This window comes from Schistocerca nitens, chromosome 10, assembly GCF_023898315.1.
Source record: "Schistocerca nitens isolate TAMUIC-IGC-003100 chromosome 10, iqSchNite1.1, whole genome shotgun sequence".
Lineage (NCBI taxonomy): Eukaryota > Metazoa > Arthropoda > Insecta > Orthoptera > Acrididae > Schistocerca > Schistocerca nitens.
In genome coordinates this window covers 11,075,615-11,098,202 of record NC_064623.1, presented here as the reverse complement: position 1 = coordinate 11,098,202, position 22,588 = coordinate 11,075,615, and the positions used below count along the sequence as shown (strand labels likewise).

The 22,588-nt window shown below is 38.7% G+C and overlaps 1 protein-coding gene across 1 annotated transcript in view; it reads left to right on the top strand.

Moving 5' to 3' along the window:
- The window catches only part of LOC126210296 (GILT-like protein 1), a 38,743-nt gene extending 31,627 nt beyond the window's left edge, over positions 1–7,116 (top strand). Inside the window, exons 5-6 of the mRNA XM_049939493.1 lie at positions 913–981; positions 6,833–7,116. Of these exons, the coding sequence (XP_049795450.1) occupies positions 913–981; positions 6,833–6,877 (114 nt within the window). The 3' untranslated portion in view covers positions 6,878–7,116. The remainder of the gene's footprint in view (positions 1–912; positions 982–6,832) is intronic.
- The last annotated feature ends 15,472 nt before the right edge of the window (positions 7,117–22,588 follow it).

Sequence of the window (22,588 nt, the reverse complement as noted above, 5' to 3'; positions counted from 1 at the left end):
CAGTGGTGTCGCGACAGGCGTGAATGGAGGGACGAATGGAGACGTGTCGTCTTCAGCGATGAGAGTCGCTTCTGCCTTGGTGCCAATGATGGTCGTATGCGTGTTTGGCGCCGTGCAGGTGAGCGCCACAGTCAGGACTGCATACGACCGAGGCACACAGGGCCAACACCCGGCATCATGGTGTGGGGAGCGATCTCCTACACTGGCCGTACACCACTGGTGATCGTCGAGGGGACACTGAATAGTGCACGGTACATCCAAACCGTCATCGAACCCATCGTTCTACCATTCCTAGACCGGCAAGGGAACTTGCTGTTCCAACAGGACAATGCACGTCCGCATGTATCCCGTGCCACCCAACGTGCTCTAGAAGGTGTAAGTCAACTACCCTGGCCAGCAAGATCTCCGGATCTGTCCCCCATTGAGCATGTTTGGGACTGGATGAAGCGTCGTCTCACGCGGTCTGCACGTCCAGCACGAACGCTGGTCCAACTGAGGCGCCAGGTGGAAATGGCATGGCAAGCCGTTCCACAGGACTACATCCAGCATCTCTACGATCGTCTCCATGGGAGAATAGCAGCCTGCATTGCTGCGAAAGGTGGATATACACTGTACTAGTGCCGACATTGTGCATGCTCTGTTGCCTGTGTCTATGTGCCTGTGGTTCTGTCAGTGTGATCATGTGATGTATCTGACCCCAGGAATGTGTCAATAAAGTTTCCCCTTCCTGGGACAATGAATTCACGGTGTTCTTATTTCAATTTCCAGGAGTGTATATTAAGCAGATCATAGGAACAGTAGGAGCGTGTGACCGCGGATTCAGATAACGAATGCTTGTGCGACATTGTCTCATCTGTTGATGTTGGGTTCGTTCTTTATTGCTGATTCGACACCTTTATTAATTTTTTTCAGCTCAGAGGCAATCAGACGGCCGTCTTGGGTGACTTCTGGGAACAAGTCGTTGAAACGTCCTTAGAAACAGTAAGTAAACCCATTTTTTGTGATTACTATTCTAACTTACGTGATCTAAATAAATTACATATGTACTCACTCATTACATGTAGTGCGTGTAATTTTAAAGGTCTGTATAATTTTATTTTTGTAATGTTCATCCGTTGAGCCTGATACACACATATTCTAAATGCTACTCTCTTTTGTCAGTGGCTGTTCGTTTCAGTTCCATGTAACTGTCACATCCTACATTCCTCTGGATGGCTTTCAAATACTTCATCCTACACCGTCAGCTTCTTTCCTTTCTCGGTACTTCCCTTCAAGAATATTATTGACGAAGGTGTTGTGTCTCATGACATATGCGATAAATTTTATTTTACCGGTTTTCGGCTTACAAGACCATCATCAGACATTTAAATGAGTATTGTATGTAAACAACATTGGAAGAGAAGTTACACATCTAGATTGAAGCAGAAATGTGCAGTAAATAAGTTCTTTCACAACGTTGGTGGTAACGCAATGTAAAAAGTAAAAGGTTGAACAGTGAATAAATAAAAACGGAGTCAACAGGGAAAGATTTTGGACACAAAACGGGAACAACAAGCCTACATAACAGTTTATATTAATAAACGAAACCAATAAAATTAGTACTTGACAAGGCTACTTCAGGATGAATAAAACATGGACAGTGATACACAAACCAATTAAAAGAAGAAAGACTTATCAATGTAACTACAGACTATATAAGGAACTTATATCACTGAGATAAACAAAAACGAATAAATGCAGGAAAATGGAGGAGTGTGAGGGAACATATGGTAAATGCGTTTTCCTCCATTTACTCATTTCTGTTTATCTTATTGATTATTGCTTAAGTTCCTTACACATTCTGTAGTTACGTTGATAATTCTTTCTTCTTTTAATTGGTTTGTGTATCTCTCTCCATGTTTTACACCTCCTGAAGTAGCCTGGTCAAGTATTAATTTAATTTAATTTTTTTGTTTTCGTTTATTGGTATAAACTGTTATGTAAGTTTGCTGTTCCTGTTTTGTGTAAAGGCTTTGCCTGTTTACTTTACTTTTATTTATTTATTGTTCTGCTTTCTACGTTGCATTACCACCACACTATCAAAGATTGCTCCATTCTAAATGTGTTACTTCTCGTCCAGTGTTGTTTACAAACATTGTGACTTCTTTGGTGGCAATACTCAGTAAATGTCTGAAGTTGGCCTTGTAAGCCGAAAACCGGTTAACACAGTAAAAACAATACTGTACAAAAAAAGCAAACTAGCACTTTTCGTTTTACTATAATGTTATTCTGGCAAGAAACGACGGAAGATTCAACAAGATAAAGATTTAATCCTGGTAAATGTACAGCAGCTCTTTGAGTCACTCTGTTACGTGTCCTTAGCTATCCTCGAACAACTACGTGGAAGGTACTTGTCGCAAAAACGTTCGAAGCAGGTACAGTTACAAGGTTGCGGCAGTCTCGTGGTTCGATTTGAAAGGCTACAGGCGGCTGTAGGTTTAGACCTTGACGGCAGTCAGTTGAACCTGCAAGCCTTCCGCTTGCCTACTTAGCGACGTATCTGCTGAGTTGATTCTGCCCTCTGACAGCAGCTGCTGTTGTAGCCTGCTTTGGAGGTTATCACTGTTATCAGAACCTTAAATAAAGCTTGAATGCTGAAATAATTTAATGGAATAGTGACCATGTCATTATTGTACTTAGTTATTGATGTGTGATTAATATATCTACATGGGATTAATCTTTTATTGATCATAAAATAGCATAAACAACACAAGTTAAGCGAGATGACAAATAAATCACGAACTGTTGGCAACGCAAATAGAAGCAACAAATGATTAGCACTCGCCTCGGACGTGCCTGTTTGGCAAAGACTACGGCTTATCTGTTTAATCTGTTTGCACTGGCTCAAAATGTGGATAACGCAATCTGAAATTACTTAAGGCTTTGATGCATTTATTCCACACCAAAGTTATGCTGCGTTGATGCAGCTGAGAACAGGAGGCGACACTGTCATTCTGTTTGCCCTAACAAGATGGAGCAGCAAAAGTGTATCCCTTTCTGAACTCGTAGCACTGTCTGAGGTCACGCTCGTGGAGCAAGTTTGTGCAGAGTAGCGATGCTGTGGCGCCTGCCTGTAATGTGTGGGCACGAAATATGTAGAGTGACGGGCAGGCGAAATGTTAGACAGATCGCAGTTACCCTCAGATGGAGCCCTGTAAGCTCTTCACATTCCAGCGTGTGACACTCCACCGCTCACACCATGGACCAATTTGAATCACTTATACGGCAGTGAGCACAAGGAGGTCAGATGCCAAGGAGGCAGACCTGATACATATAAGATTGTTCACGACACAGTGAGTTGTCTGACACGATTGGTGTCTAAACTGACGGTAGAGCTGAGTCTTCACCACGGGCTCGCCAATCAAAATCATTGACAGTGCGAAGTCACGCTCAGAACGAGTGTTACAAGAGCAACCCGCCCACAGCAAGACTCAAGACCAGAATCTCCTCTCCAGACCATATTCTGCATCAGAAGCCCCATTTCTCCTCTCAGACTTTCCATCAAACCTTGATAAACCCGAAAATAGCACCCACACACAACCACCTCCACAAGGTTGTGCCAATTACAAGACTCCACGAGCGCTATGTCTCCCCTCTAGGTAGCCTGCTCCACCTTTTCGCCAATCCTAACCAAAGTTGATAATATTCTTTTCCCTGTTGGAGAAGCAGCCAGTGCGCGACTTGTAAATTCCCATGCACGGAGGAGAAGATGTTACGCTCCCAAATTATTTTTCCCATGGCCACTTCGGGCAGCGTGTATTGAGTTTTCATTTAGGCCTGAAGTGAACAACACATTTATTACAGATATCACTACTTGGACTGTGCAAATGATACAGCATGTCCGACCAGGGGCCTTTGCTAAACTAAAAGAAGTGCTTTTGAGTCTCAACATAGACCGTATCAGAGCCACCACAAATGTTGCGTACCGTCCTAAAATTCTTCCTGAGGTTTCCCAAAAATCTCAGCAGGCAGGTGATGCTCCGAAAACGACCAGCTTTGCGAAAGAAGCGGCGACTCTTTCTGGCAACCCACCCATCATTTTGCACGACAATGCGCGGGCGCATACAGCGCATGCTCTGCCTGCTCTGTTCGGTCGATGGGACTGGGAAGTACTGTACCACCCACCATACTCCCCGGACTTAAGTCCTTGTGATTTCGAAGATGAAGGAACCACTTCGGGGCATTCGCTTCAGAAATGTTCCAGAGATTCGACAGGCAGTAGACCGCTCCATTCGCACCATCAACAGAACAGGCTCTGCTAACGGTATACTACGCCTTCCACATCGCTGGCAACGGGTTCTACACAACGCTTGTGACTACTTTGAAGGACAGTAACAGGTGCAAACATGTAACTCTTTTGTATCGGTTCTGAATAAATAGTTGCCGCTATTTAAGTCCCAACCTACGTAGATACCAGATTACTGTGAAACTCTGGAATCTGCTCAAAGGCAGATACTATTAGCAGGCTTATATGAAGAAAACACAAAATAATTACTCTACTGGACATTAAAATTGCTACACCAAGAAGAAATAGATGATAAACGGGTATTCATTGGACAAATATATTATACTAGAACTGACATGTGATTACATTTTCACGCAATTTGGGTGCATCGAGCCTGAAAATCAGTACCCAGAACAACCACCTCTGGCCGTAATAACGGCCTTGATACGCCTTGACATTGAGTCAAACAGAGCTTGGATGGCACGTACAGGTACAGCTACCCATGCAGCTTCAACACGATACGGCAGTTCATCAAGAGTAGATACTGGCGTATTGTGACGAGCCAGTTGCTCGGCCACCATTGACCAGACGTTTTCAATTGGTGAGAGATCTGGAGAATGTGCTGGCCAGGGCAGCAGTCGAACATTTTCTGTATCCAGAAAGGCCCGTACAGGACCTGCAACATGCGGTCGTGCATTATCCTGCTGACATGTAAGGTTTCGCAGGGATCGAATGAAGGGTAGAGCCACGGGTTGTAACACATATGAAATGTAACGTCCACTGTTCAAAGTGCCATCAATGTGAACAAGAGGTGACCGAGACGTGTAACCAATGGCACCCAACACCATTATGGCGATGACGAATACACGCTTCCAATGTGCGTTCACTGCGTTATCGCCAAACACGGATGCGACCATCATGATGTTGTAAACAGAACATGGATTCATGTGAAAAAATGACGTTTTGCCATTCGTGCACACAGTTTGGTCGTTGAGTACACCAAAGCAGGCGGTCCTGTCTGTGTTGTAGTGTCAAAGGTAACCGCAGCCACGGTCTCCGAGCTGATAGTCCATGCTGCTGCAAACGTCGTCGAACTGTTCGTGCAGACGTTTGTTGTCTTGCAAACGTCCCCATCTGTTGACTCAGGGATCGAGACGTGGCTCCACGATCCGTTACAACCATGCGGATAAGATGCCTGTCATCTCGACTGCTAGTGATACGAGGCCGTTGGGATCGAGCACGGCGTTCCGTATTACCCTCCTGAACCCACCGATTCTATATTCTGCTAACAGTCATTGGATCTCGACCAACGCGAGCAGCAATGTCGCGATACGATAAACCGCAATCGCGATAGGCTACAATCCGACCTCTATCAAAGTCGGAAACGTGATGGTACGCATTTCTCCTCCTTACACGAGGCATCACAACAACGTTTCAGCAGGCAACGGCGGTCAACTGTGTATGAGAAATCGGTTGAAACTTTCCTCGTGTCAGCACGTTGTAGGTGTCGCCACCGGCGCCAACATTGTGTGAATGCTCTGAAAAGCTAATCATTTGCATATAACAGCATCTTCTTCCTGTCGGTTAAATTTCGCGTCTGTAGCACGTCATCTTCGTGCTGCAGCAATTTTAATGGCCAGTAGTGTAATTCAATTTCACCTTCATTTGTTAAGTTTTAGCGGTACTGCAAAGGCATGATGATTATAGTGGCTATTAAATGAGTTGCAAATTCGAATGAGTAGTAACTGTGGACAACTATGTTAGCCATGCTATCAATGGAAATTGAAATTCTCTGTATAAATTACCACATTACGATGGCATGGTGCCGTGCTACCTGTTTACCAACGTGCTGTCAGTTAAGGTTCAAAATGGTTCAAATGGCTCTGAGCACTATGCGACTTAACTTCTGAGGTCATCAGTCCCCTAGAACTAATTAAACCTAAGTAACCTGAGGACATCACTCAGATCCATGCCCGAGGCAGGTTTCGAACCTGCGACCGTAGCGGTCGCTCGGTTCGAGACTGTAGCGCCTAGAACCGCACGGCCACTCCGGCCGGCTGTCAGTTAAGGGTATGTGCCTGCCGTATTGTGCATACGCTGTCAGCTACGGCTATAGTAGGAGTAAATATTTGTCCAGCTGCCTGGCGAGTTACGAATTTGGGTGTTTTCACCTTTTTTTTAAAAGAAATACTTGGAATGTGTCTTAGCGATTAGAATTTAGACATTGTATATTTTGAGGTGTATTCTTCCTGTATAAAAAATTCCCGGGCAGGTTTCGAAGTATCGGATTGATCCATTCTGTTTTGGTAGAGCGTTTCATTTCAGGTTGAGCACAAGCAACCAACAAATGTGGGCGGAATCGGTTTGCCGTGTCTGAGGCCCTTTCCTTGTCAGTGTAACTCAGAACTCGGCCCTGCCGCTGGTCACGTGAGCAAGGCAGCTATACCGACTGTGGTCAGCCTTGTCGTGTGACGGTTGCAGCCGTAGGTGTGGCAGTAGCGGCCAGAGTGTCAACACTGCTGGAGGCGACCCCGTGCTGTGCTGTGCTGTGTGTGTTGCGTGTTGCAGAAGTCGGAGAGTAGGCGCTCCGGCGGTACAGACGGCGGCTACTAGAGTCGTGGCAGCCGCCGCCTGCGTGGCCCCTGGAGCCTGCGTGGCTGCCATCCCGCCTGGCTCTGTCTGCCACCTCTCCAGCAGGCTCACACCGACACCCGCTGAGGAGCTGCCAATGCCGCGGGCCGCACGTCTGCACGATCAAAATTCTGCGATTTTCAGCTTAAGAGGACGGACCACCTGCCGAGTGTCACAAACGTGCCCTGTATTAATCAATAAATGTACAACTGCTCAACGAATACCACTTACTTTCCTTCCACTGCCTGCCACCCTCTCATTAAATCCTTCCCTTGTGGGTGTGCCACTGTGTCATCATACAGGGTGAAAAGTATTTAAACCGACAAACTCTGTGACTTTGTAGGGGACATCAAAACAAATATTTTTCCCTAATGTCATTTTTTCCTATGAGGAGTTTTTAAACCGGTAGAGGAAGATTCCTCTGGCGGCATGTTAATTAAACCAACAAACACTTCTCCATTTTTTTTATGACCGAGACAACACATTAACACAACCCAATTTCAAGTACAGTAGATTTTCAAAAATGCCTCCATTGACACTGAAACTAAGGTTACGCCGTTGTATCATGTTCTTTCTGACACGGGCAAAAACCCCAGGAATATCCTGAATTGTTCCTGCTGCTGCTACTATCCGGGCAACCAGATCCTCTTCTGATGCAACAGGAGTTCCGTAAACAAGGTTGCGCATCTAGCCCCGCACAAAAAAGTCCAGAGTGGACGTATCTGGGGATCGAGCAGGCCATGGTACAGGACCACCTCTCCCAATCCACGTTTCTGGGAACCGTCGGTCCAGGAATCGACTCACATGACGACTGAAATGTGCTGGCGCCCCGTCATGTTGGAACCACACGTGTTGTTTTGTAGAGAGCGGGACGTCTTCCAGCAATTCCGCAATGCTCTGCCGACCGGGGTGGCCGACCGGTTCTAGGCGCTACAGTCTGGAACCGCGCGACCGCTACGGTCGCAGGTTCGAATCCTGCCTCGGGCATGGATGTGTGTTATGTCCTTAGGTTAGTTAGGTTTAAGTAGTTCTACGTTCTAGGGGGCTGATGACCTCAGACGTTAAGTCCCATAGTGCTCAGAGCCATTTGGCAATGCTCTGGCGAGAAAGTTGTAATAGTGCCTGCCATTTAATGGCCTGGGTAGCAGATACGGCCCAATTAAACAGTCCCCAACAACACCGACCCACACATTAACGAAGAACAGCACTTGACGAGCGCTAGTAACTGTGGCATGTGGGTTATCCTCACTCCAAACATGCGATTTGTGCATGTTGAAGACCCCATCACGCCCGAACGTTCCTTCACCGGTAAACAACACAGAGGATGGAAATGTAGGATGCATTTCACACTGTTCCAGGTACCACTGCGAAAACTGTGATCTGGGTGGATAATCAACAGGTTCTAGGTTGTGGACACGCTGTAAGTGAAATGGACATAACAATTGCTCTCGAAGGCCTGTTCTTACGTTCGTCTGATTCGCCCCCATGTTACGTGCAATTGCGCGAGTGCTGATTGAAGGATCTCGCTCCACATGCTGCAAGACGGATTCCTCAAATTGCAGTTTTCTTACCGTGCGATGACGTCCCTGTCCAGGTAACCTGCTAAATGACCCGATCTCACGCAGACGTTGGTACACAGCAGCAAAGGTCGTATGATGCGGGATGCGGCGATTAGGATATTGTTGTTGATAAACCCGCTGTGCAGCTCGTCCGTTGTGGTGCGCTACGTAGTACGCACCAAGCATGTCAGTGTACTCACTCCAGGTGCATCGCTCCATTAGTAAACAGAGACAATGCACTACTACAGTGGTGGACAGCAGTTGCCTACAATTGAAGAGCGTAATAAGCCCTCTAACAACTGAAGATCGTAATACGGCCTCTAACAACTTAAGAGGGTAGTACGGCCTCCACCGGTTTAAATAATCCTCATATGAAAAATGACATTAGGGAAAAATATTTGATGTCCCCTAAAACCTCCCAGAGTTTTTCGGTTTGAATACTTTTCACCCTGTATAAAATACTTAACGTCACACACATTCCGGCCGTACACGTTTAAGTATTTCATAAAATAACGCGGCAGTTACGCCAACTCAATTTTAATGACCTTCTTTGCTGATGATCCACGTTCTTTTCTTTTGTCTCGATTTGCAGCACAAAGTTTCAAGTTACAAGCCGACTTTATAGTGTTACTGCTCCAGCACGTTTTTAGATTTATATGGTATAATACGAGACAGTGAATGTACATTCATAAAATAAATTAAGTGATAATTCGAAATAGATCAGCATACTGCAATACGCAACAAAGAAATTTGCTAATGACGTGCGTCATTCATGGAGGACTACCTAAATGGTTACATGATTACACGTCAAATGTAGAATTTCTCGTTATGTGACATCGTGAAGTGTTAGATTACATGTAAATATAGAACTTTGTCCAGACACAAATCTGATAGCAGAGTTTCTCGTTATGTAACATCGTGAAGTGTTAGATTACATGTAAATATAGAACTTTGTCCAGACACAAATCTGATAGCAGAGTTTCTCGTTATGTAACATCGTGAAGTGTTAGATTACATGTAAATATAGAACTTTGTCCAGACACAAATCTGATAGCAGAGTTTCTCGTTATGTAACATCGTGAAGTGTTAGATTACATGTAAATATAGAACTTTGTCCAGACACAAATCTGATAGCAGAGTTTCTCGTTATGTAACATCGTGAAGTGTTAGATTACATGTAAATATAGAACTTTGTCCAGACACAAATCTGATAGCAGAGTTTCTCGTTATGTAACATCGTGAAGTGTTAGATTACATGTAAATATAGAACTTTGTCCAGACACAAATCTGATAGCAGAGTTTCTCGTTATGTAACATCGTGAAGTGTTAGATTACATGTAAATATAGAACTTTGTCCAGACACAAATCTGATAGCAGAGTTTCTCGTTATGTGACATCGTGGAGTGTTAGATTACATGTAAATATAGAACTTTGTCCAGACACAAATCTGATAGCAGAGTTTCTCGTTATGTGACATCGTGGAGTGTTAGATTACATGTAAATATAGAACTTTGTCCAGACACAAATCTGATAGCAGAGTTTCTCGTTATGTAACATCGTGAAGTGTTAGATTACATGTAAATATAGAACTTTGTCCAGACACAAATCTGATAGCAGAGTTTCTCGTTATGTAACATCGTGAAGTGTTAGATTACATGTAAATATAGAACTTTGTCCAGACACAAATCTGATAGCAGAGTTTCTCGTTATGTAACATCGTGAAGTGTTAGATTACATGTAAATATAGAACTTTGTCCAGACACAAATCTGATAGCAGAGTTTCTCGTTATGTAACATCGTGAAGTGTTAGATTACATGTAAATATAGAACTTTGTCCAGACACAAATCTGATAGCAGAGTTTCTCGTTATGTAACATCGTGAAGTGTTAGATTACATGTAAATATAGAACTTTGTCCAGACACAAATCTGATAGCAGAGTTTCTCGTTATGTAACATCGTGAAGTGTTAGATTACATGTAAATATAGAACTTTGTCCAGACACAAATCTGATAGCAGAGTTTCTCGTTATGTAACATCGTGAAGTGTTAGATTACATGTAAATATAGAACTTTGTCCAGACACAAATCTGATAGCAGAGTTTCTCGTTATGTAACATCGTGAAGTGTTAGATTACATGTAAATATAGAACTTTGTCCAGACACAAATCTGATAGCAGAGTTTCTCGTTATGTAACATCGTGAAGTGTTAGATTACATGTAAATATAGAACTTTGTCCAGACACAAATCTGATAGCAGAGTTTCTCGTTATGTAACATCGTGAAGTGTTAGATTACATGTAAATATAGAACTTTGTCCAGACACAAATCTGATAGCAGAGTTTCTCGTTATGTAACATCGTGAAGTGTTAGATTACATGTAAATATAGAACTTTGTCCAGACACAAATCTGATAGCAGAGTTTCTCGTTATGTAACATCGTGAAGTGTTAGATTACATGTAAATATAGAACTTTGTCCAGACACAAATCTGATAGCAGAGTTTCTCGTTATGTAACATCGTGAAGTGTTAGATTACATGTAAATATAGAACTTTGTCCAGACACAAATCTGATAGCAGAGTTTCTCGTTATGTAACATCGTGAAGTGTTAGATTACATGTAAATATAGAACTTTGTCCAGACACAAATCTGATAGCAGAGTTTCTCGTTATGTAACATCGTGAAGTGTTAGATTACATGTAAATATAGAACTTTGTCCAGACACAAATCTGATAGCAGAGTTTCTCGTTATGTAACATCGTGAAGTGTTAGATTACATGTAAATATAGAACTTTGTCCAGACACAAATCTGATAGCAGAGTTTCTCGTTATGTAACATCGTGAAGTGTTAGATTACATGTAAATATAGAACTTTGTCCAGACACAAATCTGATAGCAGAGTTTCTCGTTATGTAACATCGTGAAGTGTTAGATTACATGTAAATATAGAACTTTGTCCAGACACAAATCTGATAGCAGAGTTTCTCGTTATGTAACATCGTGAAGTGTTAGATTACATGTAAATATAGAACTTTGTCCAGACACAAATCTGATAGCAGAGTTTCTCGTTATGTAACATCGTGAAGTGTTAGATTACATGTAAATATAGAACTTTGTCCAGACACAAATCTGATAGCAGAGTTTCTCGTTATGTAACATCGTGAAGTGTTAGATTACATGTAAATATAGAACTTTGTCCAGACACAAATCTGATAGCAGAGTTTCTCGTTATGTAACATCGTGAAGTGTTAGATTACATGTAAATATAGAACTTTGTCCAGACACAAATCTGATAGCAGAGTTTCTCGTTATGTAACATCGTGAAGTGTTAGATTACATGTAAATATAGAACTTTGTCCAGACACAAATCTGATAGCAGAGTTTCTCGTTATGTAACATCGTGAAGTGTTAGATTACATGTAAATATAGAACTTTGTCCAGACACAAATCTGATAGCAGAGTTTCTCGTTATGTAACATCGTGAAGTGTTAGATTACATGTAAATATAGAACTTTGTCCAGACACAAATCTGATAGCAGAGTTTCTCGTTATGTAACATCGTGAAGTGTTAGATTACATGTAAATATAGAACTTTGTCCAGACACAAATCTGATAGCAGAGTTTCTCGTTATGTAACATCGTGAAGTGTTAGATTACATGTAAATATAGAACTTTGTCCAGACACAAATCTGATAGCAGAGTTTCTCGTTATGTAACATCGTGAAGTGTTAGATTACATGTAAATATAGAACTTTGTCCAGACACAAATCTGATAGCAGAGTTTCTCGTTATGTAACATCGTGAAGTGTTAGATTACATGTAAATATAGAACTTTGTCCAGACACAAATCTGATAGCAGAGTTTCTCGTTATGTAACATCGTGAAGTGTTAGATTACATGTAAATATAGAACTTTGTCCAGACACAAATCTGATAGCAGAGTTTCTCGTTATGTAACATCGTGAAGTGTTAGATTACATGTAAATATAGAACTTTGTCCAGACACAAATCTGATAGCAGAGTTTCTCGTTATGTAACATCGTGAAGTGTTAGATTACATGTAAATATAGAACTTTGTCCAGACACAAATCTGATAGCAGAGTTTCTCGTTATGTAACATCGTGAAGTGTTAGATTACATGTAAATATAGAACTTTGTCCAGACACAAATCTGATAGCAGAGTTTCTCGTTATGTAACATCGTGAAGTGTTAGATTACATGTAAATATAGAACTTTGTCCAGACACAAATCTGATAGCAGAGTTTCTCGTTATGTAACATCGTGAAGTGTTAGATTACATGTAAATATAGAACTTTGTCCAGACACAAATCTGATAGCAGAGTTTCTCGTTATGTAACATCGTGAAGTGTTAGATTACATGTAAATATAGAACTTTGTCCAGACACAAATCTGATAGCAGAGTTTCTCGTTATGTAACATCGTGAAGTGTTAGATTACATGTAAATATAGAACTTTGTCCAGACACAAATCTGATAGCAGAGTTTCTCGTTATGTAACATCGTGAAGTGTTAGATTACATGTAAATATAGAACTTTGTCCAGACACAAATCTGATAGCAGAGTTTCTCGTTATGTAACATCGTGAAGTGTTAGATTACATGTAAATATAGAACTTTGTCCAGACACAAATCTGATAGCAGAGTTTCTCGTTATGTAACATCGTGAAGTGTTAGATTACATGTAAATATAGAACTTTGTCCAGACACAAATCTGATAGCAGAGTTTCTCGTTATGTAACATCGTGAAGTGTTAGATTACATGTAAATATAGAACTTTGTCCAGACACAAATCTGATAGCAGAGTTTCTCGTTATGTAACATCGTGAAGTGTTAGATTACATGTAAATATAGAACTTTGTCCAGACACAAATCTGATAGCAGAGTTTCTCGTTATGTAACATCGTGAAGTGTTAGATTACATGTAAATATAGAACTTTGTCCAGACACAAATCTGATAGCAGAGTTTCTCGTTATGTAACATCGTGAAGTGTTAGATTACATGTAAATATAGAACTTTGTCCAGACACAAATCTGATAGCAGAGTTTCTCGTTATGTAACATCGTGAAGTGTTAGATTACATGTAAATATAGAACTTTGTCCAGACACAAATCTGATAGCAGAGTTTCTCGTTATGTAACATCGTGAAGTGTTAGATTACATGTAAATATAGAACTTTGTCCAGACACAAATCTGATAGCAGAGTTTCTCGTTATGTAACATCGTGAAGTGTTAGATTACATGTAAATATAGAACTTTGTCCAGACACAAATCTGATAGCAGAGTTTCTCGTTATGTAACATCGTGAAGTGTTAGATTACATGTAAATATAGAACTTTGTCCAGACACAAATCTGATAGCAGAGTTTCTCGTTATGTAACATCGTGAAGTGTTAGATTACATGTAAATATAGAACTTTGTCCAGACACAAATCTGATAGCAGAGTTTCTCGTTATGTAACATCGTGAAGTGTTAGATTACATGTAAATATAGAACTTTGTCCAGACACAAATCTGATAGCAGAGTTTCTCGTTATGTAACATCGTGAAGTGTTAGATTACATGTAAATATAGAACTTTGTCCAGACACAAATCTGATAGCAGAGTTTCTCGTTATGTAACATCGTGAAGTGTTAGATTACATGTAAATATAGAACTTTGTCCAGACACAAATCTGATAGCAGAGTTTCTCGTTATGTAACATCGTGAAGTGTTAGATTACATGTAAATATAGAACTTTGTCCAGACACAAATCTGATAGCAGAGTTTCTCGTTATGTAACATCGTGAAGTGTTAGATTACATGTAAATATAGAACTTTGTCCAGACACAAATCTGATAGCAGAGTTTCTCGTTATGTAACATCGTGAAGTGTTAGATTACATGTAAATATAGAACTTTGTCCAGACACAAATCTGATAGCAGAGTTTCTCGTTATGTAACATCGTGAAGTGTTAGATTACATGTAAATATAGAACTTTGTCCAGACACAAATCTGATAGCAGAGTTTCTCGTTATGTAACATCGTGAAGTGTTAGATTACATGTAAATATAGAACTTTGTCCAGACACAAATCTGATAGCAGAGTTTCTCGTTATGTAACATCGTGAAGTGTTAGATTACATGTAAATATAGAACTTTGTCCAGACACAAATCTGATAGCAGAGTTTCTCGTTATGTAACATCGTGAAGTGTTAGATTACATGTAAATATAGAACTTTGTCCAGACACAAATCTGATAGCAGAGTTTCTCGTTATGTAACATCGTGAAGTGTTAGATTACATGTAAATATAGAACTTTGTCCAGACACAAATCTGATAGCAGAGTTTCTCGTTATGTAACATCGTGAAGTGTTAGATTACATGTAAATATAGAACTTTGTCCAGACACAAATCTGATAGCAGAGTTTCTCGTTATGTAACATCGTGAAGTGTTAGATTACATGTAAATATAGAACTTTGTCCAGACACAAATCTGATAGCAGAGTTTCTCGTTATGTAACATCGTGAAGTGTTAGATTACATGTAAATATAGAACTTTGTCCAGACACAAATCTGATAGCAGAGTTTCTCGTTATGTAACATCGTGAAGTGTTAGATTACATGTAAATATAGAACTTTGTCCAGACACAAATCTGATAGCAGAGTTTCTCGTTATGTAACATCGTGAAGTGTTAGATTACATGTAAATATAGAACTTTGTCCAGACACAAATCTGATAGCAGAGTTTCTCGTTATGTAACATCGTGAAGTGTTAGATTACATGTAAATATAGAACTTTGTCCAGACACAAATCTGATAGCAGAGTTTCTCGTTATGTAACATCGTGAAGTGTTAGATTACATGTAAATATAGAACTTTGTCCAGACACAAATCTGATAGCAGAGTTTCTCGTTATGTAACATCGTGAAGTGTTAGATTACATGTAAATATAGAACTTTGTCCAGACACAAATCTGATAGCAGAGTTTCTCGTTATGTAACATCGTGAAGTGTTAGATTACATGTAAATATAGAACTTTGTCCAGACACAAATCTGATAGCAGAGTTTCTCGTTATGTAACATCGTGAAGTGTTAGATTACATGTAAATATAGAACTTTGTCCAGACACAAATCTGATAGCAGAGTTTCTCGTTATGTAACATCGTGAAGTGTTAGATTACATGTAAATATAGAACTTTGTCCAGACACAAATCTGATAGCAGAGTTTCTCGTTATGTAACATCGTGAAGTGTTAGATTACATGTAAATATAGAACTTTGTCCAGACACAAATCTGATAGCAGAGTTTCTCGTTATGTAACATCGTGAAGTGTTAGATTACATGTAAATATAGAACTTTGTCCAGACACAAATCTGATAGCAGAGTTTCTCGTTATGTAACATCGTGAAGTGTTAGATTACATGTAAATATAGAACTTTGTCCAGACACAAATCTGATAGCAGAGTTTCTCGTTATGTAACATCGTGAAGTGTTAGATTACATGTAAATATAGAACTTTGTCCAGACACAAATCTGATAGCAGAGTTTCTCGTTATGTAACATCGTGAAGTGTTAGATTACATGTAAATATAGAACTTTGTCCAGACACAAATCTGATAGCAGAGTTTCTCGTTATGTAACATCGTGAAGTGTTAGATTACATGTAAATATAGAACTTTGTCCAGACACAAATCTGATAGCAGAGTTTCTCGTTATGTAACATCGTGAAGTGTTAGATTACATGTAAATATAGAACTTTGTCCAGACACAAATCTGATAGCAGAGTTTCTCGTTATGTAACATCGTGAAGTGTTAGATTACATGTAAATATAGAACTTTGTCCAGACACAAATCTGATAGCAGAGTTTCTCGTTATGTAACATCGTGAAGTGTTAGATTACATGTAATATAGAACCTTTGTCCAGACACAAATCTGATAGCAGAGTTTCTCGTTATGTAACATCGTGAAGTGTTAGATTACATGTACAATATAGAACTTTGTCCAGACACAAATCTGATTAGCAGAGTTCTCGTTATGTGACATCGTGGAGTGTTAGATTACATGTAAATATAGAACTTTGTCCAGACACAAATCTGATAGCAGAGTTTCTCGTTATGTGACATCGTGGAGTGTTAGATTACATGTAAATATAGAACTTTGTCCAGACACAAATCTGATAGCAGAGTTTCTCGTTATGTGACATCGTGGAGTGTTAGATTACATGTAAATATAGAACTTTGTCCAGACACAAATCTGATAGCAGAGTTTCTCGTTATGTAACATCGTGAAGTGTTAGATTACATGTAAATATAGAACTTTGTCCAGACACAAATCTGATAGCAGAGTTTCTCGTTATGTAACATCGTGAGTGTTAGATTACATGTAAATATAGAACTTTGTCCAGACACAAATCTGATAGCAGAGTTTCTCGTTATGTAACATCGTGAAGTGTTAGATTACATGTAAATATAGAACTTTGTCCAGACACAAATCTGATAGCAGAGTTTCTCGTTATGTAACATCGTGAAGTGTTAGATTACATGTAAATATAGAACTTTGTCCAGACACAAATCTGATAGCAGAGTTTCTCGTTATGTAACATCGTGAAGTGTTAGATTACATGTAAATATAGAACTTTGTCCAGACACAATCTGATAGCAGAGTTTCTCGTTATGTAACATCGTGAAGTGTTAGATTACATGTAAATATAGAACTTTGTCCAGACACAAATCTGATAGCAGAGTTTCTCGTTATGTAACATCGTGAAGTGTTAGATTACATGTAAATATAGAACTTTGTCCAGACACAAATCTGATAGCAGAGTTTCTCGTTATGTAACATCGTGAAGTGTTAGATTACATGTAAATATAGAACTTTGTCCAGACACAAATCTGATAGCAGAGTTTCTCGTTATGTAACATCGTGAAGTGTTAGATTACATGTAAATATAGAACTTTGTCCAGACACAAATCTGATAGCAGAGTTTCTCGTTATGTAACATCGTGAAGTGTTAGATTACATGTAAATATAGAACTTTGTCCAGACACAAATCTGATAGCAGAGTTTCTCGTTATGTAACATCGTGAAGTGTTAGATTACATGTAAATATAGAACTTTGTCCAGACACAAATCTGATAGCAGAGTTTCTCGTTATGTAACATCGTGAAGTGTTAGATTACATGTAAATATAGAACTTTGTCCAGACACAAATCTGATAGCAGAGTTTCTCGTTATGTAACATCGTGAAGTGTTAGATTACATGTAAATATAGAACTTTGTCCAGACACAAATCTGATAGCAGAGTTTCTCGTTATGTAACATCGTGAAGTGTTAGATTACATGTAAATATAGAACTTTGTCCAGACACAAATCTGATAGCAGAGTTTCTCGTTATGTAACATCGTGAAGTGTTAGATTACATGTAAATATAGAACTTTGTCCAGACACAAATCTGATAGCAGAGTTTCTCGTTATGTAACATCGTGAAGTGTTAGATTACATGTAAATATAGAACTTTGTCCAGACACAAATCTGATAGCAGAGTTTCTCGTTATGTAACATCGTGAAGTGTTAGATTACATGTAAATATAGAACTTTGTCCAGACACAAATCTGATAGCAGAGTTTCTCGTTATGTAACATCGTGAAGTGTTAGATTACATGTAAATATAGAACTTTGTCCAGACACAAATCTGATAGCAGAGTTTCTCGTTATGTAACATCGTGAAGTGTTAGATTACATGTAAATATAGAACTTTGTCCAGACACAAATCTGATAGCAGAGTTTCTCGTTATGTAACATCGTGAAGTGTTAGATTACATGTAAATATAGAACTTTGTCCAGACACAAATCTGATAGCAGAGTTTCTCGTTATGTAACATCGTGAAGTGTTAGATTACATGTAAATATAGAACTTTGTCCAGACACAAATCTGATAGCAGAGTTTCTCGTTATGTAACATCGTGAAGTGTTAGATTACATGTAAATATAGAACTTTGTCCAGACACAAATCTGATAGCAGAGTTTCTCGTTATGTAACATCGTGAAGTGTTAGATTACATGTAAATATAGAACTTTGTCCAGACACAAATCTGATAGCAGAGTTTCTCGTTATGTAACATCGTGAAGTGTTAGATTACATGTAAATATAGAACTTTGTCCAGACACAAATCTGATAGCAGAGTTTCTCGTTATGTAACATCGTGAAGTGTTAGATTACATGTAAATATAGAACTTTGTCCAGACACAAATCTGATAGCAGAGTTTCTCGTTATGTAACATCGTGAAGTGTTAGATTACATGTAAATATAGAACTTTGTCCAGACACAAATCTGATAGCAGAGTTTCTCGTTATGTAACATCGTGAAGTGTTAGATTACATGTAAATATAGAACTTTGTCCAGACACAAATCTGATAGCAGAGTTTCTCGTTATGTAACATCGTGAAGTGTTAGATTACATGTAAATATAGAACTTTGTCCAGACACAAATCTGATAGCAGAGTTTCTCGTTATGTAACATCGTGAAGTGTTAGATTACATGTAAATATAGAACTTTGTCCAGACACAAATCTGATAGCAGAGTTTCTCGTTATGTAACATCGTGAAGTGTTAGATTACATGTAAATATAGAACTTTGTCCAGACACAAATCTGATAGCAGAGTTTCTCGTTATGTAACATCGTGAAGTGTTAGATTACATGTAAATATAGAACTTTGTCCAGACACAAATCTGATAGCAGAGTTTCTCGTTATGTAACATCGTGAAGTGTTAGATTACATGTAAATATAGAACTTTGTCCAGACACAAATCTGATAGCAGAGTTTCTCGTTATGTAACATCGTGAAGTGTTAGATTACATGTAAATATAGAACTTTGTCCAGACACAAATCTGATAGCAGAGTTTCTCGTTATGTAACATCGTGAAGTGTTAGATTACATGTAAATATAGAACTTTGTCCAGACACAAATCTGATAGCAGAGTTTCTCGTTATGTAACATCGTGAAGTGTTAGATTACATGTAAATATAGAACTTTGTCCAGACACAAATCTGATAGCAGAGTTTCTCGTTATGTAACATCGTGAAGTGTTAGATTACATGTAAATATAGAACTTTGTCCAGACACAAATCTGATAGCAGAGTTTCTCGTTATGTAACATCGTGAAGTGTTAGATTACATGTAAATATAGAACTTTGTCCAGACACAAATCTGATAGCAGAGTTTCTCGTTATGTAACATCGTGAAGTGTTAGATTACATGTAAATATAGAACTTTGTCCAGACACAAATCTGATAGCAGAGTTTCTCGTTATGTAACATCGTGAAGTGTTAGATTACATGTAAATATAGAACTTTGTCCAGACACAAATCTGATAGCAGAGTTTCTCGTTATGTAACATCGTGAAGTGTTAGATTACATGTAAATATAGAACTTTGTCCAGACACAAATCTGATAGCAGAGTTTCTCGTTATGTAACATCGTGAAGTGTTAGATTACATGTAAATATAGAACTTTGTCCAGACACAAATCTGATAGCAGAGTTTCTCGTTATGTAACATCGTGAAGTGTTAGATTACATGTAAATATAGAACTTTGTCCAGACACAAATCTGATAGCAGAGTTTCTCGTTATGTAACATCGTGAAGTGTTAGATTACATGTAAATATAGAACTTTGTCCAGACACAAATCTGATAGCAGAGTTTCTCGTTATGTAACATCGTGAAGTGTTAGATTACATGTAAATATAGAACTTTGTCCAGACACAAATCTGATAGCAGAGTTTCTCGTTATGTAACATCGTGAAGTGTTAGATTACATGTAAATATAGAACTTTGTCCAGACACAAATCTGATAGCAGAGTTTCTCGTTATGTAACATCGTGAAGTGTTAGATTACATGTAAATATAGAACTTTGTCCAGACACAAATCTGATAGCAGAGTTTCTCGTTATGTAACATCGTGAAGTGTTAGATTACATGTAAATATAGAACTTTGTCCAGACACAAATCTGATAGCAGAGTTTCTCGTTATGTAACATCGTGAAGTGTTAGATTACATGTAAATATAGAACTTTGTCCAGACACAAATCTGATAGCAGAGTTTCTCGTTATGTAACATCGTGAAGTGTTAGATTACATGTAAATATAGAACTTTGTCCAGACACAAAATCTGATAGCAGAGTTTCTCGTTATGTAACATCGTGAAGTGTTAGATTACATGTAAATATAGAACTTTGTCCAGACACAAATCTGATAGCAGAGTTTCTCGTTATGTAACATCGTGAAGTGTTAGATTACATGTAAATATAGAACTTTGTCCAGACACAAATCTGATAGCAGAGTTTCTCGTTATGTAACATCGTGAAGTGTTAGATTACATGTAAATATAGAACTTTGTCCAGACACAAATCTGATAGCAGAGTTTCTCGAGTTATGTAACATCGTGAAGTGTTAGATTACATGTAAATATAGAACTTTGTCCAGACACAAATCTGATAGCAGAGTTTCTCGTTATGTAACATCGTGAAGTGTTAGATTACATGTAAATATAGAACTTTGTCCAGACACAAATTCTGATAGCAGAGTTTCTCGTTATGTAACATTGAAGTGTTAGATTACATGTAAATATAGAACTTTGTCCAGACACAAATCTGATAGCAGAGTTTCTCGTTATGTAACATCGTGAAGTGTTAGATTACATGTAAATATAGAACTTTGTCCAGACACAAATCTGATAGCAGAGTTTCTCGTTATGTAACATCGTGAAGTGTTAGATTACATGTAAATATAGAACTTTGTCCAGACACAAATCTGATAGCAGAGTTTCTCGTTATGTAACATCGTGAAGTGTTAGATTACATGTAAATATAGAACTTTGTCCAGACACAAATCTGATAGCAGAGTTTCTCGTTATGTAACATCGTGAAGTGTTAGATTACATGTAAATATAGAACTTTGTCCAGACACAAATCTGATAGCAGAGTTTCTCGTTATGTAACATCGTGAAGTGTTAGATTACATGTAAATATAGAACTTTGTCCAGACACAAATCTGATAGCAGAGTTTCTCGTTATGTAACATCGTGAAGTGTTAGATTACATGTAAATATAGAACTTTGTCCAGACACAAATCTGATAGCAGAGTTTCTCGTTATGTAACATCGTGAAGTGTTAGATTACATGTAAATATAGAACTTTGTCCAGACACAAATCTGATAGCAGAGTTTCTCGTTATGTAACATCGTGAAGTGTTAGATTACATGTAAATATAGAACTTTGTCCAGACACAAATCTGATAGCAGAGTTTCTCGTTATGTAACATCGTGAAGTGTTAGATTACATGTAAATATAGAACTTTGTCCAGACACAAATCTGATAGCAGAGTTTCTCGTTATGTAACATCGTGAAGTGTTAGATTACATGTAAATATAGAACTTTGTCCAGACACAAATCTGATAGCAGAGTTTCTCGTTATGTAACATCGTGAAGTGTTAGATTACATGTAAATATAGAACTTTGTCCAGACACAAATCTGATAGCAGAGTTTCTCGTTATGTGACATCGTGGAGTGTTAGATTACATGTAAATATAGAACTTTGTCCAGACACAAATCTGATAGCAGAGTTTCTCGTTATGTGACATCGTGGAGTGTTAGATTACATGTAAATATAGAACTTTGTCCAGACACAAATCTGATAGCAGAGTTTCTCGTTATGTAACATCGTGAAGTGTTAGATTACATGTAAATATAGAACTTTGTCCAGACACAAATCTGATAGCAGAGTTTCTCGTTATGTAACATCGTGAAGTGTTAGATTACATGTAAATATAGAACTTTGTCCAGACACAAATCTGATAGCAGAGTTTCTCGTTATGTAACATCGTGAAGTGTTAGATTACATGTAAATATAGAACTTTGTCCAGACACAAATCTGATAGCAGAGTTTCTCGTTATGTAACATCGTGAAGTGTTAGATTACATGTAAATATAGAACTTTGTCCAGACACAAATCTGATAGCAGAGTTTCTCGTTATGTAACATCGTGAAGTGTTAGATTACATGTAAATATAGAACTTTGTCCAGACACAAATCTGATAGCAGAGTTTCTCGTTATGTAACATCGTGAAGTGTTAGATT